The following is a 26,187-nucleotide window of genomic DNA, read 5'->3' on the forward strand; positions in this document are numbered from 1 at the left end:
AATCAGTGGATTTTTCCCCACCTTTTTTTCCTTGCTCTTCTGTTTTTATCTTGAATCTTTTGCTCCAACCGTCCCCACAGCCCTAATTAACACCTCGCACTAGAACACGAGATCCAGTGGCAGGTGAACACAAGAGTGACTCATCAGCTAAAAGCCCACAGCCGTATCTTTTATCAGGATCTGGATCTCCATCGCTCAGTGGCCTCTTTCCTTACTGGGGCTATTTTGAGGGACGAGCCTGTGAAAACCACCAGCTCACACATATTTCTGGGTCTGTGTTTCTAAAGGCTGTAGAAAGAGTGGAATTTGTGAACAGTTTGTATGAAATCAGCAAAATACCAAATTCTGACTCATTTATTTAACATTCAAAATGGTCTCTGTTCTCACAGATGGTGTGAAAAGAATTCAGATGGATCCGCAATAACAAGTGAAAAAGTTTTAGCATTCCGGGCCACTAGTTGGCGATGTTCAATGGAACGTCAGTGACTGACACAGAACTTAAAAATAAAAAATACATCTCAACTGGTCAAAATATTGCTGTAGATAATCCTCAATTTACAGTCACATACTGGCCAGTTAACAAAGTCACAGCAGCGTTTTAAAGCAGTACTTTGGCCTGAAAGCAAGCATGACTATTTTTTGAGAGCTGAAATTGGAGCCAGAATCATCTTTGAGATGGACCCAGATATCAACACACACCAAGTCCCTTCAACCAGTTCTAATTTATGTTAAGGCAATAGATTAGAGCTCTATTTTTTTCTTTGTTTCCTTCTCCAGGACCCCATGTCTCACTCATTTAGATTTGTTAATGGCACTCCTGTCAAAGTGCTCCCAGAGGGAACTGTGGCAAAAGTGCAATCTTTTGTTTGATAAAAGCCTCTCACATTCATTGAACATGTGAAGTAGATTTGCTTTATTTGTTCTTTTTCTAATTTATTTTTTGGCCTTGAAAGAATATTCTACTTCACATTTATCTCATCCTTGACTGGTTATTCCGGTTATCATATGTGTTGAATATACTGTTTATCACCAATAAAAAGACAGAAAAAAATCACTTCCAGCTCCACAGCTCATATTTCTGCCAAAGCTGCTGACTCTGAATCTTGCTGGCTCCTAAAAATATCAAATGCTCTCCGCTCAGTGTTTTTTGGATGAGCTTGCCTCTTGTGATTATCACCTCAAAAAGGAATGCCAGACTGTGACACCACTTCAGGCTGGGAGTGGGAACCACCGGCTCCCCCACATCTATGCCTGGAGTCTGGGAAGAGCTTTCCAGGCAGCCTCCATGAAGCTCTCCTCCAGAGGATTGACAGGAGCCTAGAAGAGTGCCGACTTTGATTCCTGTCTGCTGAACACAAGCTGCCTCTCATTTTATTTTATTTCCTATCCCAATTAAAGACTATTTACTCTAAGGGAGAATTATTTCCAGGGGCTACAATGGCAGAGATAGGAAGATAGAGGGTGTGTGTGTGAGAACGGAGGGGGAGAGTCACCTCCTCCCGTTCTCGTGTGCACTGCTGCCCCTGAAAATAATTCCTTTGCAGTGAAAACTTAATTCTCATTCTGTGTTCGTGTCCCTGATCCTTTATTGCCTATTCTGGTCATGTGGTCTGCTTGACTTACTGCTGTCCACTGTCACAGCTGTGTGCATGAGTGTGTGTGTTTTCTTGGACTTACTGAGAACCAAAAGCCACAGTCTACTAACAAAGTGAGGACATTGAAGCTGGTCCTCACGACTTCAAATGCCTGTTAAGACATGGTTTTAAGGTTGATTTCAGAATTTAGGGTTAAGGTCATTGGGTTGGGTTACAATGCATCACGGCTATGAAAGTCCTCACAAAGATAGAAGTGTGTGAGAGAGAGCGAAAGAACAAGGAAGAGAGGGGCCATTCTGCATGTTAACTACTACAGGAGCCCCACCAGAGCAACAGATAAATCTTAAGTGACAAAGCACAAACTGTTCATGTTTCAAGGTCGTTGCCTTGAATAACCTTGAGGACGCCATTTGCCAAAAATGAAAGAATCCAATAAAAAAAGAATCATTGAGAAGTTGCATTTTTCTCTGTGCTTGCTTTTGCTCTTTACCTCTGCTGTGTGTCTCTCTCAAAAGTAGCATATTGTTAAACAGATGTCCCCATCTTTGAACGAGGACACCCCCAGTAGCAGCGTAGCGAGGATTCAGGAAAAACAACCAAAGAAACAATGAGTGGAGAAACGCTTGTGGCTCGAGAAGCTCCATCCAAAACAAGTGTGTTTGAAATGCCACTCAAGTGAATGTTGCGTTGGTGAAGATGTCTGCAGCTCTGTAGCGTGACTTTAAGCCTTCCCAGCACCCGTAGAAATAGGGAGGAACATTTTAATGTTAATAAACTGCTTTCTTCTCCCATTTTAGAATAACTGCCGACGTGTTAGCATGACCTGCTAATTAAGAGTAAATATGGAGAACCTGGGAAGCTGTTGACTGAAATTCCCACAAATCTTAGTCACACATCATCGTGGGCAAAACTCCTCTCTGCACTGGACGCGCTCGCTACTGCGGATATAGCATCCATATGGCAATCCATAAATTCAAACAATTCTTCCTTGGGTCATACCCTGTCACCAGAACTGGACACACCACACATGGGCCGCATGGTGCTAAACCTGAAAGGAATTCTGGGAAGTGCGGGAATTTTCTGACTCCTTCATTTAATCCCTGTAAAATGGCTTCAAATATTGACCGAGGCCGGAACAGAGAATCGATCACTCTGCAAAGCAGACGCCAACCTCGCAATTTCGTGACAGACGACAGCGCCTTTTAGTCCTGGTCAAGAGGTTTTGGCACGCGCGGTGGCCTCTTGCTGACTCGACTCCTGTTCCTCTCGCGAGCCTCTTCCCAGCCCGAGCGGTGAAGGTGAGCTTGGCACAAACTCCAGAGATTAAATTACGTGGAAATAAAACAGATTAAAGAGTTATTGCCCCATCTGCAGCCAGACCAGTAACACACGAATGCTCGTGCATATGTGGGCGCAGCAGACACACACACACACACACACACACACACACACACACACACACACACATGCAGACCAATCAAATTCGAGCAGCAGGAACGGCACAGGGCCGCACATATGAGTACATAATGAGTACTGTATTACACCTGTGTACACGTCTGTTGGAGTATTAGTGGGATCGGGGTGAACATGACAGTGGGAGGAGGGCTGATTGATCAGTAGTCCCAATCAATGAATTGTAATGTGGAGAGAACACACACACACACACACACACACACACACACACACACACAAATATTCTATCAGGTAATTATGTGGCAGAGAGGCACTTGGATACAAAACCATGATTGGAGCGGTTGGGGACCATAAACAGGTTCGGTTGAGGAATTCAATGTCAAATCCAGACCCCAGCAGAGAGGTCAGACCTACGACGGGAGCACGGGGGCACAACCCAGTGAGGCAGAGAAATACATCCTGGTAAGTTGCAATAAAAACAAGAATTTTTCAACAAATCCATCCAAATCTCTGGAACATGCAGTAGATGACTCTCTCTGGATTTTCCGAGGTCACCAGTGCTGATGATCCAGGTTTATGGAAGGCCCAAACTGTCAGCCAGAGGCAGAAATATTAGTCGATGCAATGAAAACGGACTCATTTTAATATCCTGCTCCTGCGAGGACGTCGAACCAGCGCATGCAAACTCTCATTAAAAACGAGAACACAGTGATCTGGCTTTTTAAGCCTAAGAACCTATCAAGAGAAATGGGATTTTGCTGACGACTGTGAGAGGAAACATTGAGGTTGACTTAAAACGTGGCTGTAAAACAAAAACCTATCAGCTAAACACTAACTGAATGATTTTCTGCTTATTGACCAAAGCTAAATCACACCAATGCCAAATGATAACACTATCAGACACCAAACACCTCCTGGATGATTTAACATTTCCACTGATTGGACAGACACACACAGAACACACACAAGTAAACGACAAAAAAATGAAAGAGAATACGGCGCGAGGAGCTTCCAGCCGCTCCTAACAGAGGTCACGTCGACTGTCTGACCTCTTTGACAAGTGACGGCGTGATTATCCCAATTATCCCCCCCCCCACAAACACATCCCACCTCTTATACAAACACGCCATTGAATTGCATACATCAACCCCCCCCAAACACACACACTACCTGTGAGACCAAACCGAGATGCCCCCCCTGGGCTCTGTCTCCCATCTGCAGGGATGCACGCCTAAGTGATGGAGGAGACTGAGCCAAGGTCTCATCTCCTCTCCCCACTAAAATGCAGAAGCGGACTGCTGACCTTTGACCTCGGCAGGATAGGAGATTGAACACAGCTCCAGCCTCCATTAGAATTCTGCTCACGCAGGACAGCAAACTAATGGCTTGAGCCCCGAGGACATGAGCTTATATAAGTCCGAGGTGTGGCGGCTACAGTGGCCTGAAAGAGCCATTTGACCGTGTGTACACAGCAGGAGATTTTTTGCTGTCAAAACACATACTTTTACAAAAAAAAGTGTTATTTATAGCCATGAGTAATCCTGGCATAATTAGATTCTGAAAAGGCTAAGGGTCAGGTGAAACATTAATGTCATCTACTCCTCACGCCCCCAAACCTGTATGCTATTGAGGCTTTCTCTTCCTGACAGCGTGAGCCCTCTTACTGCATATATATACGCACACAAATGCATCAACAAGACAAATAAGCCTGTCATTTGTGCTTCCGCGCACCTTGACATCGGCATATGTATGGGGGAATTGTCAACACTGCACAGTGAGCTCAAACTGGAATATCTGTCACAAAGCTTGGGATACAGTTGGGGACTGGAATGACTGATGACACATATAGAAATAACCCCCTTTGACGGGGCACAGACATGGATGTCATATATTTTTAAAAACTGCGATGGGGTAATCACGGCAAGAACCTCAGTAATTTGAACAAATATGGATATTTGGAATCAGGTGTTTTGACTCGTAGTCATGGTTTTCAGTGTATATGTTGCAATATAGCTTACAAATCTAACGCATGAGCAACAAAAGGCGCCACTCTCTCCAGTCCTTGGTCCAGCAGTTGCTCTGAGGCATCAGTGTGAGAAAGAATGAGTGAAGACGTGACTTTCGTCTGCCTTTGCTGTGGAAAATGGAAACATGTAGTTCAGAAATAGCCTCCCTGCCATTTGGCTCATGTGCGATGTGGCTATTGCTGCCTACTGATCTGGCGTTCATCAGAGCATCTAACGATGAACTAAGAAAAGGATCTGAAGAGATCACATATTGAGAGTCTTTGTCTCACCGTTTACATCACCAAAAGACATTTTCCTACTTAATTTTTGACTTTATACTGCAATAAATACCACAACTGATGCAAAGTGACAAGAGCTAAATTTTTTCCCCATCTTTAAAAGCAGCTACCACTCCCAGTAAAGGAGGTGGTCTCATGCTGGATCACACATAACCCGGCACCGCTTCCTGCTTAGGACAGCAGCAACAGCGGTCTGACTAATGCACCATCCAGCTCACCGATGTCCGCCAACCCAATCATCTTTTTAACACTCTACATTTCACAGTTGCCCTTAACCAATTAAAGTTTTGGTAACTTAACACTCCCCATCAACAACTGTGTTACTTCAAGGTTAAGGAAGACCTAAAACTCCCAACCATTTGCCGCTACGTTCTCCAAAGCTTTAAGAGAGGCGTGTGAAAACGGTGATGGGATGGCAGGAAAATTCGATGAGATGGGTTTGCCCTCCTCCATGTCTCTGGGTGCCTGTATCTGATGCAGTAGTTACAGAGGTGAGGTGAATACCGCACTGGTTTGTGAGCGATACTAGATTTCAGCACCATGGACAGCGCACTCTCTTTCTCCCCCCCCCCCCCTACAAGGAGAGGAAGGATGGAGAAGAAGATGACAGGCGGTTGTGGTCTTTGTTGTGTGTGTGTGTGTGTGTGTGGGGGGGGGGGGGGGTTCCCTTGCAGATTTAAAGAGGAGGGTCTACCATAGTCATGCTACCATCGCCCACCATTTCCTCTGGTGCTCCACACGGAGGAAATACCGCATGCATGTGAGATCACGGCTTTGCTGAAATATTGATCGAATGAGCCTAAGGAAGGACAGAGGGAAAGGAAGAGGCACATAGAGAGAGACAGCGAGAGGGAGAGAGAAAGGGGATGGTGGTGGGGGTATTCCTGTAGACGGCCTGATCATGCACCCCCCCCCCCCCCCCCCCATCAGCATCACCACAGCCCTACCTGCTCCTCCTCCTCCTCCTCCGCACTCAAAAAAGTCACATTTACTTTCCAGTCATGACAACAGCAGTTGGATTGGAGTTTAATCCTGTCTGACGACCATGACAAAGCAATTGGATACATACACGGGCGCGCGCCCGCGCCCACCGAGCGCGCCACGTCTCCAATGACGGCAAGTGCCAGACGCGCCGCAGTCAGAGGACCGTCAGTGGGATTTCGCCGTGTGTCCGGCCACGCCAAACTCAGCCCACTCCCCGGAAGGCACTGTCATTCACAAAACAAAGCCACATATCCATTTTCACACAGTTTATCCCCCCTCCCACCACACACACACGCACACACACACACACACACACACCTCGAAGATCCACCGCTTTTAATAGGTCAAGGATGCGCTCATCACGACGCCGACACCGCATCAGCCTTCAGCGGCTGTCGTGAGCGACACTTTTAACGAATTCGCTGCGGTCAGCTGGGTGTCAGAGACGGCGATCTATGAGCATCTTTAGCGGCGACACGGTCAGTTGTAATTTTCAGCCCTGACAAGCGGAGAGGGACATGAATTATTCAGCGCGCATAAACTGCGCTCGTCCTCGGCTCGGCGATAGACGCGATACCGCGCAGATTTCACCTCCAGAACGCTGCCACGGATACACCAATGCAAACCGGTTGAAAATAAAACGCAACCAATGTCGCATTCGAGAGGCTGCAGAACCCGGAGGGTTCGAGAGATGCCACCACACAAAAAGCCAACCGATACGGACGAGGATCCGGACTGGCAGCCGGCGAAATCCAATTCACGAAACATCAGCGAAATCGTCTTTTTTTTTTTCCTTTCTTTTTTTTTTGAGGTGTGTGTTTTTCGCGGTTTTACCTGTCAGGACTCCGACCCGGATTTGGTGGTCGTGGTTCGTTAAAATCATCCCGTCTGACGCCATGTTCAACAGCGCTGTCACCGCACCGAGAACTCACGGCAGGGCCCGGAGCCGAGCGCATCGAACTTGGAGTGGCGAGGGAGGGGGGCGGGAGCAAGAGGAGGAGGAGGAGGAGATGGGGGAGGCAAGGATCGGGGGGAGGGGGGACAGTCAGACAAGACGAGTGGAGAGCCGAGCGAGCATCGGGGACACCTCCAGATAAACGCGCAGGATGCAGGGGCCGTCTAACGCGCACATCGGTCCGCTGGCCGCCTGCCACGGTCGTAGTGAGGTTCCCCTGATTAAGTCTTATGGAGGCTACTATTGATTTCTTGTGAAGACTTTGGAGGAGACTGACCAGCAATGTGACTGCAGTTCACTTCATTCTGATGACGTATTTAAAATAAATAAATAAAATCGTGTTTGGCTTCTGCTCAGTTGAGCCCTTCTACAACCCTAGTTATCACCGTTGAGACGACCCCCTCCCCTCCCCTCCCCTCCATTCCCCACCACACAAACACACAGAGCACCGGTTAGGTAGCGGGGAGGATGACATCAGCACGCTGCCCCCCCCCCCCCCCTTATTTCATGTGAGGGGACGAGTTCCTGCTTTTGGAGTTTTAAAGGCCTCTAAAAGGCAGCGGCAGCACAACAGAGGTTAAAGTGTGAAAATGCAAGTACATCTCCAACCCCCCCCCCCCCCCCCCCCCCCCCCCGTTTGCAATGTTTATTCTCATGGAAAGAAAGTGCCCATCCTCCATCTTCTGTGGGGAATCTTTCAATATGCATAATTCATACACACACAAATGAAGCGCAGGGAATGTGCAGGGGGGTGGAGGTTGGAGAGGGGACAATTCCCCCCAGCTTAGTTTGCTTTAGTGGCATCATCGCGTCTGAGTTCACTCACCTGACCTAAAGGAGTGACACAATTACCCACAGAGAGCTCCTTCATGATCCCAGAAAGTTTTACTGCTATTTCTATAATTCATCTGGTTTCAGCTGCAGCGTCGACCAGTTGCAGTACTGGAACCCCTAAAATAAGAGTGGACCACCCCCCCGTCCCTCCGCCTTTTTTTTGTAATATCAAGAAGCAAATGGGCAGCCCCACATGTGCCAGACACACATTGTTTTTTTTAATGATTTGATGTTGACAAGGTCAACGTTGAGAAGCGATTTGGAGCATTTTGCTCTGAAATGAGCTTTTCTTGTTTGCTTCCTACTGGCGCCTGCAGGTGAAGATCTTTGGTTTGAATTTAGTTTTTGTTTATTTTAATCATCACACTTCTGCCCCCTTTTTAAAAAAAAAAAATCTTCTCTGTTAGTGTAAAGTTTATTTTGGGGTTGCAGGACTAATTGCACCAAAGTGACGGTTTGAGTGCGTGGAGTGGAGAGCATTGTTTGGAACTTTAATTCAAGCGAATGGAATGAAGCTCATTTCCTGGTCTGAAGCTAGTGAGATCGTGGGGAACATTACATCACAACAGCAGCTACTACATCTGCCTGTCGGTGTTGGAGAGGGCCCGCCGCTAATCAGGCCCTTGTTAATGGTGAGAGCCATCGTGTGGAGGGGCTACATCTGCATGCACAGACACATTCTCTTAATACAAAAAACAGATGCTCACACACACTCCAACGCAAATACGCTCCAAGTGCCAGAGCTGGCGAGCTTTCCTGGTGGACTGGAAGTCCCCTGCTAGCTGATGGAGTGTTGAGAGGAGGAGATAGCGGTGCCGAGAAGTACGATGGAGGGAGGGAGCAAGTCCTCAAGTGAAGATATTGCGGACCATATCTGGTGTGGGAAAGACTTGTCTTCATGTTGTGTGACAGTGCATGTGTGGGGGGTCTATAATGATGGTGTGATTTCCTCCTTGTGGGGCTGTCCGCTGCTCATGGAAAGGTGAAGAGGAGGATAGGCTCAGCACTCGACCCCCCAATTGATCACAATAATAGCAGCAGCCCAGCAGATGGATGGAGCCGCATGAAGATGGATCTCTGTGGCGGGCCCTGAAAAGTCCCCCCCGTGTGTCCCTGAGCTCCAGGTGCAGGAGAGAGATGCCAACTAGAGGACAACAGCTGGCTCTCTCTGTTTATAGGCCGCTAGGACCAGCAGTGCCCACGAGAGGCGTCTTGGGACCCGGCTCTTTGACCCTTGAAGGTCTGCAAAGATGTTTAATAGTCACTCAATGATTCTCAGAGATTTGTTCCTCCCTTTATAGCCGGGGTGGCCAACCAGTCGGAGCCTAAGCAACGAGCCCCATCATACACATGCACACACATGAACATCACCTCATCCCTTCCTCACACACAGACCTCTGCTTAGCCAGATTTATTGTAAATGTCACACACCAACATGATTTGACCTCTACAGACCACGGGCCAGTCATTCTCAACAATGAACATTGTGTGCACTGTCTCTCACACACAAACTCTCAGTTCAACTAAGTCCACAAACAAAAATATAATAATTAAAATATCTTTTTTTTCCCTCTTACTATGCATGTTGCTTAGTGGGACTTCTGGCATTCCTTGCTTTGAACAATCCTCTTCAAATCTGGCTTGTATTCAGTTGTTGCCAGGCAGTCAGAACAGATCGATGTTTGGTTTCACGTGTTTCAGGGTAGAAAACACAGACTCGCAGACGTATGTTGACCCAAATATTGACAGGATCTTAAGCGCAGCCAGTTTGACATTGGGCTATTTTTCCACTGGCACACTTTTCCAGAACCCAATGGCCCCTTCCCTTAAAGCAGGTTTCAGTTGGTGCTCCTCACAAAGATCGATCATCAGCTGCAGCCTCATCTGTGACCAGCGGGGCTTTCAAACAGTGCGGCTCCACATTAAAAGGGTCAGCGAGGAATACGATCTGTGGCCTTTTCAGTTGTAGATCACGGAACCGGGTCACGAAGCTTTCGTGCATTTTTTTCCTGCCATTTTGAAGGCGAACTTGACACTAATTGTTTACTCAAAAGATCTTGTCTCTACTGAGAAACTTTGCACTATTTTCATCTAACGCGCATGCGCTTTTGGCGAAAGTACCGTATTGAACTCAATCGAAGCGAACACGCACATTAAAAAAACACGAACCCAAACTTCGATATGAACGTTAGAGCCGCATGAAACCAGGCAAAGAGCCGCATGCGGGTTGGCCAGGCCTGCTTTATAGCATTTCTGCTGTCTCAGACTGGGACATATGGGGAAGTCTCTAAAAAAAAAAACCCCGACAATATCACCGCAATGTTCACCGCAGGGAGCACGGCCGTCTTCATCGGCAGAGATATTTTTGCACTTTCATTTCATGATGTCACGACTCTCCCTCAAGCCCGACGAGGCTGGAAGGAGGTGTGCATCTATCCATCCTCACAACGCAGGTGGAAAACAGAGAGTGCGAGGCGCCGGCTCAACTCTGTCCCGGTGCCGTCCCCAAGGACGCGATGTAAAGCAGACAGCTGCGCAGTTTAGCGTGGGGAACTCTGTTCGTTTGCCCTTTAGGGCTTTCACTTTGTACCACATCATATTATCTGATTCCTCAGTTATGGAGCTGTGATTGAATGGTGAAAGATTTTCTCTGTTTTGGACCGTGCATGTGTGGATTTCTGGCAGCAAAACCTTCATCGCTACTTTCACCAATCATATGTTGCCTTTAGAGGTGCAGCTAGTTGCCTGAGGATCTTTAAAGGCCTTAAAAACACAATATACGGGGAGGGACTCTTCCTGGGGTGTATGTGACGATATCACATGATACTGGACAGAAAGTAGCATCACCTGAAGAAGAGGGATCGGTGTGGAAGAAAAAACAAACAACAACAATCATCCAGCTGTAAATGAGCAGAAGACACTTGGTTGTCTGGTGATAAAGCCACGGCACGGCAACAAGCTTGGGGGGGAAACTGGAGCGATCCAAATGGGGAGAGAGTGGAGGAGAAGGGAAAGAACAAGAGAGCCAACATGAGAATGAGCAGAGCAGTGCGTGCATGTGCGTGTGCACGCACGTGCCTGCGTGCATGCTAGGCAGCATTCTGATGAGTGCGGGATCTCTGCCGACTCCCAGCACCATTACAGCAGCTCCGAACATGGCCCCAGGGCTTTGGAATCAAACCCATTACATCTGATACTGGATTTCTCTCCGCTCCAAAGTAAAGCAATGTGGACTCGGCTCCTCCACATCTGGCCAGTGTCGCATAGCATCGCTGCGCAAAAGCGCTTCAAGACTGAGGAGGAGGAGAGCCGAGGCCCGAGAGTCCGATACTGGGGTGGATGTGTGTGTGTGTGTGTGTGTGTGTGTGTGTGTGTGGGGGGGGGGGGGTAATTTCATTCATTTCAATTTTGTTTCATTGAATAATTACTGCAACCATGGGCCGACGACGGGTCCTCGTTTCTTTATGCAGGGGTCTCGTCGCCCATCTGCATAGATGGCATGTGAAAAGGAGAACGTCAGCGCAAACAACCTTGGACACAACACAACTACGGGGCTTTTTCCTCAGCCAAATAATTGGCTCGTAATGCGGAGTTAAACTTTGAGGTTTGCTGGCCCAAAATGGAAAGAAAAAAATGGAGGAAAATCTGCTCTTGTTAGTGGGTTCAGTGCTTCCAGATCCCTGCCAGGGATTATCAGAGAAGCTGGAATTTCGAAGGCAATTCTACAAAATGGCAACATATGGAGATGCCCCCCCCCCCCCCCCCCCGCAAAAAAGGCAAAATCTCCCATAAGAAATAAAAAAAGAAAGGAAAAAAAAATCAAGAGGTTTTTATATATCAATGTTATCCTTTTGCAGACGACTACATTTTCTACTATGTGTGGTCGTTTTCATCAACATGAAACTCCTCCTGCAGGAGCGGTGGAAGTGTGCATCCTTCAGATGTACAGAAAGGTAACACACACCTGTGGCTGTCTCATGTTATCAAATCTGACATGTAAGGCACTGAAGCATGAACTGTATAAGGAAAGCAAGGAAATAAACACCCTCCAGCACCTGTCTTTCCATGCTGCTCCCAGAGAAGCAATTGAATTCCTGGGATTTTGAGGGATGCCACGCACCCTTTTGAGGCTTATTCTCAGGTCTTCACGTCTTGTAACCATTGCCAGGCATGAAAAGTCGGGGCGACTTTCTGGCTCCTGCTGGGTCTGGCGGTAGAGATGTTGGTGGGATTAAGGAAGTGAACCCGACAGGGCCTCGGAGCGCAGTGGTCGGCCTGGGATCGGTGGCATAGCCCTACAGGCTCAGACATGTTCTTCCAGAAACGACGTTCGTTTTGAGCATAGCCCGTGTGTTGGCTCCACGCTCTCAGGGATGCTGGGGGTGCACGGGGGCGCACCTCTCCATGCCAGCTAACACTACATGACTTATTACTCATCCAGGCTTCCCCTCGAGCTGCATGGACGCTTGCTGACAGACAGGAGCTGTGAACTAGCGTGCTCCACGTTCCACACGTTAGCCTGTCAATCAGCCAAGTCAGCCATTTGTTCCGTGGTGCAGGCAGCGCTCAATGCTACCAGAGCCGCGCACGCCCACGGGAGACCGCAGGGTCCTGTCTTCAGCCCGGCTCATGGTCTCTGGCTGACATGTGCACCCTTGGCCATCAACCCTTGTACCCTCCTGCACGGTCTCCCATTTCACCACAGGACTCACCGCTGACTCACACCCTCTAGCCAGCCATGCAGAAGAAATGAGATGCATGAAGCGAAGGCACGTGAGCCCATGGAAACACGTCGTTCATCGCGAGGTGGACAAGAAGCCAAACTAGAGCGAATATATGGGACACATTAAAACAAAAAAACACAGAAGCGAATGGCAACACATATTCACATAGATTTTAGTCTCAACATATACACATATTAGAAAATGTGAGGCAGGGATGTTCTTACTACGTTCTAAACCCTGAACCGCTGTCTACCTTGTTCCTCTTTGCTTTCATGTGTTGTCAGGGTAAGGTAAAATAAATCAGCTCAGGGACCCACAATGTGGTTCAGCACATGCTATATTCCCTACAATTACATGTTCCAGACAGCCCTGAACCACATCTTAGCAGAGCGAGAGAGATCTAAAGTGAGTCTATTATAAGCAATGCTTTTCAAGCAAAATCTGTAAAGAACAAGTCCACTCAGTCATGAAGAGCGGCCCCGGGGACGGGGCCCAGCAAGCCTCCCGTTCCTCCTCTAAGTAAAGGCTCGGAATCTCTGGTGTGCATGCTAACACAAAAACAGGATTCCACAAACATGCTGCTACACACATTTATTAATCAAAACTACGAGAATGCTCTATGTTGCTGAGTGCCGCGCGATGGGAGAAGACGGGGATCGTGGTGGAGCTGTTAAAGAGCGAGGCTCGCTTTGTGCGTGGCAAAATGACAGAGACGTACGGGCTCAGCATACAATGCAGACTTGGGCACCGGCCTGACACCTCAAGGACACCGACAGACCAGAATCCTTAACTCAAACTAGGCAGGAACACCAGCGGACATTACAGGAGCACCAGGATCGGCACTGGGATCCCTTCCCACCCTCCTGGCTAGGACGCCTAATACCCTATGGTGCAAGCTTTTATCTGGCAGACCTTAGTGGCCCACCTGAGAGCAGAGCCAGCTGGGGAGCAGAGTGTTAATCTGCTGGCTGTCAGTGTGTCCTGTCTGTGTTAAGAGGAGGCCCAGTCATGGCTGCTGCTGCTGCTGCTGCTGCTGCTGCTGTATCTGAGGGCTTCTGTGTGATGCGTGTTGCAGTCTGATGAGTGTTTCTTGCTGCAGTGCGAGAATGTGAAAGAGCAGGAGAGAGAGAGAGAGGGAGAGAGAGGGGGAAGAAAAAGAAATCCTCCTCCATCTGAGCCTAAAATCCCCTGCTTGTGCAAGCGCAGCTCCGCAGTCTACACATATTTACATGCACAGGCAAAAATGCAGACACGCAGGCACTGCAGGGAGGAACCTGCAAGCAGACGCACAGCCAGTGTAGCTTGATCGGGCAGCCAGGAGGGAAGCGCCCCAGTGACCCAGCACGTAAAGAGAAGGCTGCTCTGCAATTCGGAAATATGCAACCTGCATGTTAACAACCCCTGGAGCACAGCCTCCCCGGGGTGCTCTGCCTCCTCTCTTAGCCTCCCCACCTCCCTGCTTTCCATGTTCCTGACCCTCTGCTCGCCTCACCCCCCATCCATCCATCCATCCATCCATCCATCCATCCATCCATCCATCCATCCATCCATCCATCCATCCATCCATCCATCCATCCATCCCAACGTGTCCATGAGCATGTGCAGAGTCTCAGAGAGCTGCTTAGCGGAGAGCAGGGACAAGAGGGCCCAGGGAGGTGAAAGACAACATATGGGGAAGTAATGAGGTTCTATTTGGAGTGATTCTCAAAAAAGGGTTAGATGGGGCCGAATGTGGGAGGGTGGAGTTAAAGACAGCAAATATCCCTGCCTGGTTTCCCCACTGGACACGCCATCGACAGTAGTGACATGTCCACACAAAACAGCTGTAGCGCTTTGGCTTTGATACTAATATCTGTCTTTTTAGTGGGAGGTTGATGAAATTTTCATTTAGATTGAAATGACTTGGGGACAACCAGGAGACCCCAAAGGGTCGGGTAAAGAGAGAGGCGAGCCGGCAGCTACGTACCACTGTGGCGTTCCTCTCACTAAAACAACAAATATGAAGGCACACTCTGACTAACATGCAGCTAATGTGATTATACTAACTCGATTTCCCGCCCCCCCCCCCCCCTTCTTCCTATGGTTAACTAAGTTCCCATCTGAGTGGGTCAAGGATGCAGAGGGGCTCCTCTTCCCTCCTTCTGTTCATGCCTTTTGTTTCATCCACAGACACGGGAGCTGAGGAGCAGGTGGGTGGCCTGTGTCTTAATTACATTAAAATGGCCATGCACAATTTTCTAAACAATTTAACGAGGGAATGTCGACTGAGATGGATCACGCACCGTGTCCTAATATTGAGCCCTGCCTGACTAATGGAAGAGAAAGCTTTATTCCTCATGCCACATCAGCAAGACCGTTTGCTTATTACACACCCAGTAATTATTGCTGTTTTAAAACGCATTTATCTGCATTATGTCTGAGGGTTTATCCCCCCCCCCCCCCTTTTTGCTAGTTTATTATTGCTATGACAACATGCTGTATATTGTGGGATAGTTTGATCCACAATGATGATGGTGTGTTAATGGGAGGACATTTGTTCAACATTTGAAGCAATAACAAAGACTTTCTTGTGTTACAGCACCATTTATTTTCTTTTTTTGAAAGAGAATTTAGCATTCGGGTTCGTGCCCAAACGCGAAGCTTTTTGTTTTTAAACTACAACAATGAAGACAAATCACACCACGATTTGCCTTTGGGGGTGTTGCAACATATGATATGCTTTATTTTGACCATCAACACCAGAAAGAAGGTTATCAGTTATCAGTATCTGAGGTAAAGCTGATGTTCACGCAGACTTTGCAGCGCCGGACGCAACAATGCTCTTCCAGATGGCAACAGCACCACCTGCTGTTAATATTTTATATAGTCGCCAGATGCGGAAATTGCATATCTGTAGCCTATAATCCGCCAGTATTTGTCAAATGCAGAGTGTTTACGGCACTCAAGACATCCAACCTCGACTCTTACCTTAAAACAAATCCCTGTTTGGGTGGAACTCATTTGTAGGACGTCACTCTGTAACTCAGCTTAAATGAATAATGTACAGCGTGATCACGGAGATCAATACAGGCGCCACAAACAAAGTGGCCATTCTGCACTTCTAACCAAATCAATAATGTGGAGTCGACAGAATGGCAAAATTTGGAGCTATTAATAAACTGCACGGCATGCAGCCTGCACTCATGCATTAGGGCCTGGCTTTGCAGCTGAGCTGATCTGACCGAACCCTCATCGCGTCCCAGCACGGCTCAGGATCGGGATCAATACAGCGCGTTGATGAGGCCCCTTCCCACTGACGCTGTGGCTTCACCGCCCTTCAGCTGTCTGCTGCATTAATTGCATTCAGTAGACAACGGGAGCGCGTTAAGTGTAGATGTAAAATCGTCTTTTGCATTGTCAATGACACAGTTCCTCTGAGGAAATTCTATATGAGCTTCGGTGTAAAACAATTTAACGCTCTGTCAATATAATCCTGTTGGTGGCATGTTTATATTACTTTTGCCTCAGAGCCAAAAGTTAATTTACACTCCCGTTCTCCCCGAGTGTGTGCACGCACGCGTGCGTAAACACGCGTTATAGAGAAGGGTGATAGAAAGAGATGAGCAGTTGGATGATGCGAAGTGCAAAAGACATTTTGGTGATGAAGAGGCCCCAGGGGGGAAATATCTCCGAACTTCCTGGATACTTAGATTATAAGTTAGATCATATAGCAAGCCTGGCGCACGCGCGTGCGGGCATTAATGTTTCAGCATCTCGACCGTGAATTTTAATTCGCTCACTGGTGGCGCGATAAGAAGGATCGTCGGGGAGGGGTCAGGGAGAAACGGCGGTGAGTCTGTTCAGCCTTCATGCAAGTCTCTTCACAGCAGAGGTGTGTGTGTGTGTATGTGGGGGGGGGGGGGGGGGGGGGGGGGGAGCGGTCTTGGTATTCATGGAAGGCATCTGTGCTTCAAGTTTTAAAAAAAAATAGTGGGACATGATTTAATATCTTCAGGGAGGTTTTAAGCCACTCAAAGACCAAGTCCTCAACCCTCCCCACCTTAATAAAGCGCTGCCAATTGTCAATTGTCAAAGGTTAATGGACAAATCACCATATGAATTCATGCTGAACGTCCAGTTCGGCAACAGTTTTCAGTACTATTACTCTCCAGCAGATGTCACTGTAGCCTTCAACCCCAGCTGCGGCCGCCTGATGATGGGGGCTATTAAACCTTGCATGGGCTCCAGAGAGAAGATGCCTCCCTGCAGTGGAGTGGCCAGCCAGAGCCGCACTGCATCAAACACAGCGGCTCGCTGCTAATAACCCAACGCTGCCTCTGCTGCTATAGCTGCAGCCGGGTGTCGCTGCTCGGACCTGGATTTATGGACTCCCCGAGCTGCAGGCATCTTTAGAGTAAGTTTAAGGCAAGCACCCAGAACATAAATCTGCCACACACAGTAGCAGTGAGCGCGTATCAGAGTGTGTGAGAGAGACACCACTTTCTTTACAGTCACATGGGTGTTGATGTAGAGTACTGACAGAGCTGAGCAGCACCTGAGAGCTCCATCACTCTGCTGGCTCTGTGTGCAACACAGCATGCAACATTCATTTGAGCCAGTGATAAATTGATGGTATCAATGTTATTCTCGCCCAAAAGCCCGAAAACATCACAGGTCTGTCAGTGGTTCACACATTCACGAGTCAACACCAGCTCATCAGCAGGAATAACCAACTGCACATATTTCTGTGCAGCTTTGGGTAAAAAAAACAGATCAGTTGTTTGGTTTTGCTCAAGGACACTTGGGGAGTCGTGCACAACATGGACAACCTTAGGTGAAGGTTCTTGTTTCTTTGTTTTGAAACCTGAAGATAATTTAAGGGGAATTTCAATCATTCATCAGCCTCCATATAACTTTTTTCTTACATTATTAATATTCTTTGTGGCAGTTATCATATTGCTTTTAAAATAATAAAATCACCTAAACACTGCTCGGGAGGGCCCCTAACTTAGAAATAGTTATCTAATTTCACATTTATAAGTAATTAAAATGTAAAAAGTATTGAGAGAAGAGGGCCCAGGGAGGTCATATGACTGTAAAAAACAGTCATATGACCTATAATAAATATGTCTAAAAAGGACTACAAGGTCCAAGCATCCAAAAGTCCTATATTTTACTTTAGAAACATTGTTTTCCCAGGGTTTAACTCTGCAGGGAAACCCTGCAGGAACAAGGAGAATCCCGTGGCAACAAGTTGTTCCCATCATTGCATGGTGACATACATTGATTGGTTTCTGGGAACAGCACGTGTCGGTATCTCGCTGCTGCGTCTCACTCTGAAAGAAGGGCTGAATAACTGGGAGCTTTTCTGAATAGCAGTGCCCCCCCCCCACACACACACACACAGGAGCTGAGGAAAATCTGCAACCAAACAAGCAGGGATGGATGAATAGAATGGAGGGAAAGAAGCCATGGCAAATATTGTGCAGAAGTCTGAGAGAAAGCACCAGCCAGGGAATAAAGGCCTGGCAGGGCGAATCAGACCACCCTCTATTAGTGCAACAAGTCTCATTTAACACCCCCCCCCCCCCCCCGAAACAGAAAAAGAAGTCAGTCAACACAAAGGCAGATGCATTTCCTTGACAACAGCAGCCAGCACAGAGGCATGATGTGTCAACATGGCGCTAACGATGGTGACGGCAGCGCAGAAACCAGAGTGGATAATAAGGCCAGCGTCCACCACTCCTGCTGAGGGGGGGGGGCACATTAATATGCATCACACACAGATGTGCAGGAGGGTGTATTAAGGGATTAATGCCACCCCCGAAACAAAAAGACAACACACACACACATTCACTGACCAGTGTAGGGTGTAGTCCTTCTGGTGCACTGGTGCTATACTTGAGTATTTTTAGCTCCATTAAATGTTCCCCTACACATCAGAGCCTCTTTTCCCATGAAGGAACTTTTATCATTGCAAGCTTCATAAGCTTCCCAGCCAAAAACGCCTACTAGGCTGTAGGACTTCAGTTTCCCTGGAATCCTGCAGTATCCAGTGTTTCCATTCACACAATAAATCAGATTTGAAAAAAGTTGAAAAAAATTCTAAAAATCTGGAGGACCCAAACAGGCGCAGTGGGTCCCACTCCCCATTTAAAATACAATTGCCAGAATTTAATGGTGCAGTGGAAGAGCAACACACAGATTAGCAGGATTCTTTTTAGGCAGGTAAATGCAGTTCTAAAAAATGTTGAATTTCCAGGTAATAATGGTGGGAAATGGACCTTTAGAGGCTTCAGTAGATAGTTTGCTATATTAAAGCAGCACCTTTAAAGATCGTGGAAGAAACTCGGATGAAAAAGGCGGTTCTCTGGAAGATGTACAGCCAACATGATAGATGGTCAGATTGCTTGATTTAGAAAGGTCAGCGAGGGATTCATGCATTTTCATTCTGTGTAAAGAAACTTAAACCTTTTCTAAATGTCTAGCAACCCTGAGTCTGATTAGCATCCTCCACTGCAAAGACCTCACGCATCTTTATTAAAAATGCATCAATTTTCTCTGCATGAAGCAAATGAGCAATCGCACGAGAATAACATATTATGCGGGTAACCTAGACGGAGAGCAAAGAGTGGAGCGAGAAACGTGGCTCGGAATGACAATAAGGCCAGAGAAGAAGATGTTGGGCAGACGACCAGACGAGAGCCCGTAGGAGCAAAGATCCAGAGGAAAAGGCTCCCGCGCCTTCGCTCACTTCATCCTGAGCGTGAAAACCATTTATGACGGCTCTCAATCTGCATCCTTGTTGGCCTTTTTCTAAGAAATTGTTTCAAGGTGTGTAAGCTCATGCTCGCCCTCAGAGACGCGCGGGAACAAACAGCCTCCTCCGCACAAAACATAGTCCGCCTAACCCCACAAATAATCCACTTCGTTAGCGACCAAATTACCCGAGCATTTCATCCTGCCACAGAAATTGATTGGACCAGCATGTGTTCATTGGAAGCCATCGCTGCCCTCTGTGTGATCTGATGATTCATCGCCCGGCCTGTTTGAGAGCTTTATGTTGGAGCAAAACCAACGCAGCTCTGCCCACTCTGCTCAACTCTTCAGGACTCTGAGCTCATCCACGCAAACGTGGCTCCTCGTTTTCTTCCAAGAGGCATCTGTGACTCATTCATTCTTGCATTCTCGCGTAGCTGTTTCCAATCAAATTTCCGACTTTTACACACTGATGAGGACAGCCCTGTTAAAGGCGGAGCAGAGGGCTGTTGCGAGACGGCGTTTTCACCTAGTAACTGCTGACCTAGTAACTGCTGACCTAGTAACTGCTGACCTCTTGATGATGATTCACATTGCGCATTTTCAGTTGCTAACTCAACACGACGTCTCTGGAATCCAAAATGCCCCCCCCCCCCCCCCCCAAAAAAAAAAATCAACTGTGCAGCACCTGCAGGCTCCTGGTGCAGCAGACATGAGAGGCCAGTTCCTGCTCTATCGCACTGTTATTAAAAAAAAAAAAATCAAAATAAACGCATTTCCTTTGTGTGGACCCCATGTTCAACAATACGCAGAGAAGCCGCAACAGAAGTTGTGCTTTAGGACGAGGCTGGTACGTCACCTCATGTCAGGGGGGTCCGCAGTCTTCCAGGGCTGCGATCCCTCTGGGATTTGTACCCTACCGGGTAGACAACACTTTTACCTGGGATCCCACTTTACTTGGTGAAAGCAGCTTCTGCCTGATAGGACAGAAAACTGTGCTGGATTAGGGCCCTCGAGGACGGGGTCTGGACACCAGAGCCTCAGCAACCTCTACAGCTGCATCACCACACAGAGGGGATCCCAAATGCTCTGGATCCCAAATGTCCTGGGGAGAGGGATGAGGACCGTTGAGAAGACCACAGGGACTCCGCTATCCCTTCTGCAGAGTCCATGAGAGAGGTGCCTCCACCCAATCCCAATGCAGACACACACACCCCGAGGCCGGAAGTATGAAATGAACATCCTTCAGGTAGGAGAAGTTGCCCCTTTCATCCTGGAACGCCTCCTGGTGGTGGGGCAGTGAGAGGGACATCTCCCTATCACCCCCTGCAACTGGTAGCTCTTGTTGGGATTCGATGTTCTTTCCCCAGCTCCCGTCCTTCCTCCTCAACCCCCTCTGAGTTTGCCTTCATAGCCTTCCTCACCTTCCATCACTCCTGCGTCCTGCAGTCCAAGAAGCCTTGGCAGCCAACCTCCCCAGGGACGATGGTGGACTTCCAGCCGGCCTTCTTGCACTGACACCGACACTGCTTACTTGGCCTTCTTCGACCTAACAGCAGACCCCATCTCCTCCTCCACTGGAACCGTAAGATGATTGTCTTAAGAGATGTGGAGGTAATCTGGGCGGGGAACTGGAGCTGCTGTTGAGGTCTGCCCTTAGGTCCCACTGGCGTCTCTCTCGGCCTGGTGACCAAGTTTGCTGTGCTTTCGAACCCTTCCAGCACCTCAGTCCTCTTCCTCAGGACCAGGTCCTGGTGCCATTAGTAGCGTCCTTGAGAGAGTCCCGCTGTTGGAGGCATTGCAGGGATATATGCGCATTGAAATAAACCTCAAAATCGGAACCAACTAATGCTAATAAATTAGCTTGTGTGCATTTCTACTGATATGAGCAAATCAGATTTTTCTCCCTGCTTTTTTCCTCATTGTTGTCCTATAATTTGTGTTTTTCCCGTTTTCCGCAATTGTCCTGTCCTCAGTTGTCCTGTGAAGTTCTGGGGAAAAACATCAAACAGAAACCCCAATTCGGTTCAAATAAAACAGACCAACCACCCCACCCCCCCAATTGTTGCAGTTCCTCCTCAGTTTGTTCCCGTTTTCATCAGCGACATGTTGAGATTCCCTCGTCCCAATATGCGAAGACGCGTTACACGCCAATTGGTGGGACACTTCTTGTTTCAGCTGCTGTGTGAGAATGATCTCTGCTGCTTAGAACGTTGCTGAGCTTTATATCCCTGGTGTTGAAAATGGCTGCTAACATCTTTGGCCTTCACTCCAGTCAGATACCAGTTAGCTGTACTCTGAGGCGCTCTGCTACCACTGCAGTTTGACGCTGGAGTTATTAATCACTTTTGCTCATATTAATAGATTCAGAAACTAAAAAGCCACATTTTTGGGCTTCCTCCTGCACGTCTGACAGCTAAGATGGGATTCTGATTTCCAAGAACCTTCAGCTGTGGCTAACGTCTCCATTTTTAATGCTCCCATTCTGAGTCTCCCTCATTAATGGCGCTGATACAGCAAAACTCAGCAGCCAGACCTTCAGCAGCCAGAACAATGTCAATGTCAAACTCTATTAGGCAGAACCACCAATCAGCAGGAGGGAGGGTTAGCGCCTCTGCTTCAGCTGTTAGATCCCCCTTTTGCCTCATGAAATATTCAGCGATATTGTTTCTTCTGTTTCCGTTTCAGCATCATGCGACATCTGGCTGGAACATCTGACTGAAGGATCTAGTGTTGCTCTTAGAAATGCAAAAGGCAACAGGTTTAGATGGCCCGAATCGACACTAGTGGGCAAGCTGAGGCTGCGGGAATGCGCAGCATTTGACCTGCAGTTTCCTTTTCTCCTCTGAAACATCCAGTCTGATGTTTCAGGTTCAGGTTGTTCTCTTTTATTCCTTATTTACTTTCTAAACCAGATGCATATGGTAAATAGATTAATAAACAGTCCAAATGTATGTTGCAGTGTGACTGGCATGAAATATTCAGCAGACACGTTCTGCTTCCTTCTGACAGAACCTGTGCATATTCCCCCCACAGCTGCTGTAGAACATTACCCCGACTGCCCGCGTACAACATCCCATTAACTCCTAGTACATCTTTTAAGGACTTTTCACATGATTAAGAAGGGGGAGAACAAGGCTTCTGCTCAGGTGAGGAGGGTTCTACATCTTCACAGTTTCCTAAACCCTCAGTTGGCTGTCGCAGGGCGTGCAGTCAATGCCCATCTTTACAGAGAAAGAGCCTGAGGGGTGTCAGAGTATAGATCTACTCAGTTTAGAAGTCATCTTCGTCATATGATCAATACTCCAGCTGGTGGTGTCCATCAGCTGACAGAACCCCACCACGTTTGACGCCTAAGGTGCCGTTTCTCTTTCTTCTCAACCATTTCTGCATTTCAAATTTATCACGCCGGAAGGAGGAAACGGTTTCACTAAATAATTACAAATCAGCCGTATTGTCTTTTATTTGGACCGTAGCAGCCTGATAATGTTCAGCATCATTCTAAAAGGGGCCGTTCTGTGTAATTTATTCTTCTTCTTACTACGTACACGGTATGTTTTATCGGACTATGCGCGAAGGTTTATTGTGCAGGTGGGACAGGAAGTTAAAATAAAGGCGAAATTCAACGCCCGGTGCGTATGAAATGACTACTCCGAGAAATATTAGATAAACTCAGAGATCCGATATTTGATTGCATTAGTTGTTAACTCCGGAGCACCAGGGTGCTTTAAAGCAGGAGAATTTAATTGGTTTAGGCATCTCGTCAGAAACCACAGAAACAAAATGGGAGATTAGGAAACTGGGGCTCCGAAAGAGCACCGAAGATCTGTCAGAGCTGTGGAAACACCCGCGCCACAGCTGAAGAGGGAGCTGGGATGTTCAGGGCTTGAGAGGGCTCAGACACAAGCCCGCGGTTAAACGCCAGATAAAATAGGCCAGACTCAACTGGGGAAGCAACCTAATAACATCAGAGGGGTCTCTGCCCATAAGCCCCCTTTATTCCAGGTGAGCGTTCCCCTCTGCGACACGCAGCGTCACGCACGCAATTGCTTTTTGCCGAGTGAAGCTGCAGCATCCCAGGTCCTGCTGACATGTAATAAGTGTTAGAAACCAGCTGTGATTTGGAAAAAAAAGTCTGAAATAATGGCGGCACTGGAAGGGGAGAATGCCAGAGTGCAAATTACAGCGAAGGCAATGGGCCGGAAAAAGAAAAAGAAAAGAAAGAGCCCTCCTTGTTGATGACAACGCTCCGCGCTTTTGTGTCAGACGCCAACGCCTCGCCATCCATCTCTCGACTTGTTCCATGAAACACGCGGTGAGCAAATGGGCCGGCGAACGACGCCGCACCAAAACAAATCGCAGCCGAGACTCGAGGAGATTTTGAGAGTGGTTTTTTTTCTCTCTAAATGTTGGCTCACAAACATTTACATCACCTGTTAGCTGTGCACGCCGCCCACGTGATACTGCATATTCCCGCAGGCAGTGACTATAAAGAGATCTTTCTGGCAAACCCTACAAAGATAATGTGCCAAGAGTGAATAGTTAATGAGCGTTGATCAAGGAGAAAGTGGAATATAGGTTACCTACAAGTTTCATGTCTGAATAATTGATCAAAAGCCACACTTGTGATACGATCATGACCTTTTATAGGTTTCTGTATAATCACCACATCAGAGCAAAAGAGAATTTCTGCGTTCATGTTGTGTTTCCTTCAGATTTCTGTTGACCTGCAGAGGTTTAACTGTCCTTTAACTACTTTTCCTACTGTAGAGGCGGCAGAGCGGCCCTGTCCTGGTTGCGTGGGCTCCAGAGGACGCCCGTGTCTTCCACTGATCTGTGGTTCCTCCTCACAGCGTCTGATCAGCAGGCAGACGGAGTGTCGCAGTGCAGAGCGGGCTGTCAGGGAGCCGGAGCTGGGTCTCTGGCCCAGAGGAAGAGTGCAGAGGGGAGGCTGCTGGGATGCTTAAAAGACAACAGCTTGTGGGAGACAGCGGGTACATGTGAGATGGGGGGGGGGGGTAATGGAGGGGTGGTTCACCAGCAGGTCAAGGAGGACAAAACATCACAGCTGAGCACCGTGGGGGGAAGCAGATGAGGGGACGTAAAGGCCTGGATGGATGCCACGATCATGGCGCTGCCGCAGAGTGTTTCACTGGCTGCACATGTGACAGCGTGTGTGTGTGTGTGTGTGTGTGTGTGTGTGTGTGTGTGTGTGACAGCGTTTAAACTTGTTCCAAATGGCCACATGACAGTTGAGCACAAACACGAGCCATAGCACTCATGTCATTTCACAAGATTTTTTTTTCACATTTCATTGAACGTCATCCATTCGTGTTTTTAACAAGCAGGAATGCACTACTTGAGGGGACCGAGCATGTGGGAATGGTTGCATAAGTGACGGGGAGGTAAAAGAGTTACACACACACACACACACACACACGCACACACACACACCCACACACACACACACACACACACACACTTCATTTCTGTGTAAAGGCAAAGCTTGCCATGAAGCGGTGACATTTTGCCGTCTCCATCCATTTTGTTCCTCCTTTCTCAGGCTTCTCCTTCCATCATCATCCTTCTCCTACGCGACGCCTGGACATTCGACCCCGTGATAATCCAGTCCGTCATATTGGCACATTAATATTGACTCAGAGCCTTGGAGCTGGTGCTGGGACCATCCTCCAGGTAGCACGAGGAGCATGAGGGATTCGAACCGCTGAAGAGGCGGTTGGCCGGCTTCTTCCGTGTCTTAAAATCAAACCACGCATATGCATGCATTTGCAAACAGACGGACCTTCATGTGCTTTAACACCCCGGGCCAGAGGGTAAAACAAGGAGACTGAGTCATAAAGGATTTGCCACGAGCTTTAGTCAAATATTCTTTATCCTTTCAGCCGCTCCCCTAAAGTGCAGCTGCGCCGTCTTTCCAGTCGAGCAGCCGCGGTGGACCCACGCAGAGGCAGTTTCATGGTGATTAATGAAGAGCTGATGAGAGCAAATCAATGATGCTCGTTAAATAGATATAAAACTGAATGCTCCCCTATGTGGGATAAAAATAACATGTAAGGACCATATAATTTTGGAGCAAATGGAGTTCGGGTAGAGAGTTGCTGTCAAAGGCGCTGATGTCAATGTGCCGACACTGAAAGAAGCTCTGTGGAGATCAGGGCTGGATGAACCTTTAAAGGTTAAGCTAATGATGACGTCGCCTTTTTCCTCAAAAGAGGACAAGCATGATTGATGGGTGCACGCTCTCTAGACCACAGCCGGATTCTGTGCCCCCCCTTCAGAGGGAAAGAACCGATACAGATGATGGTCCAGCAGCGTCGCTGAATAATTATCAGTTTATGGGCGTGAGCGTCGATCAGGGACCATCGGAAGGTATTTTGTCGAGCGCCAGGAGCTTGGTTTCTGTTCTGACCTGGGCTTCCTGGAGCCTCAGGTTTGATTTTGACACACCTCAGTAGGGAGAAGGGATGCATGGCCCATGTTTCTACTCCTCCTACACCAAATTTGAGGATATTATTCCTTTAAAGCTTTTAAGGGTCACTAAAGGGTCACTAAAGCCTATCTGGCCATTTCCTTCTTAAACCACTTTCTACTCTGCTGTATATACATTTTTAATTATCT

At 47.8% G+C, this 26,187-nt stretch overlaps 1 protein-coding gene across 9 annotated transcripts in view; it reads right to left on the reverse strand.

The window, feature by feature from the left end:
- gphnb (gephyrin b) overlaps window positions 1–7,262 on the reverse strand; it is a 55,246-nt gene extending 47,984 nt beyond the window's left edge. For all 9 annotated transcript variants that reach the window (XR_003891228.1, XM_029849382.1, XM_029849381.1 and 6 more), the window contains exon 1: window positions 7,132–7,262. Coding sequence is in view for 8 of the 9 variants with exons in the window: in XM_029849382.1 (XP_029705242.1) it covers window positions 7,132–7,195 (64 nt within the window). In the remaining variant the exon portion in view is untranslated. The remainder of the gene's footprint in view (window positions 1–7,131) is intronic.
- Between the last annotated feature and the right edge of the window lie 18,925 nt (window positions 7,263–26,187).

Source organism: Takifugu rubripes, chromosome 16 (assembly GCF_901000725.2).
Source record: "Takifugu rubripes chromosome 16, fTakRub1.2, whole genome shotgun sequence".
NCBI classification, from domain to species: domain Eukaryota; kingdom Metazoa; phylum Chordata; class Actinopteri; order Tetraodontiformes; family Tetraodontidae; genus Takifugu; species Takifugu rubripes.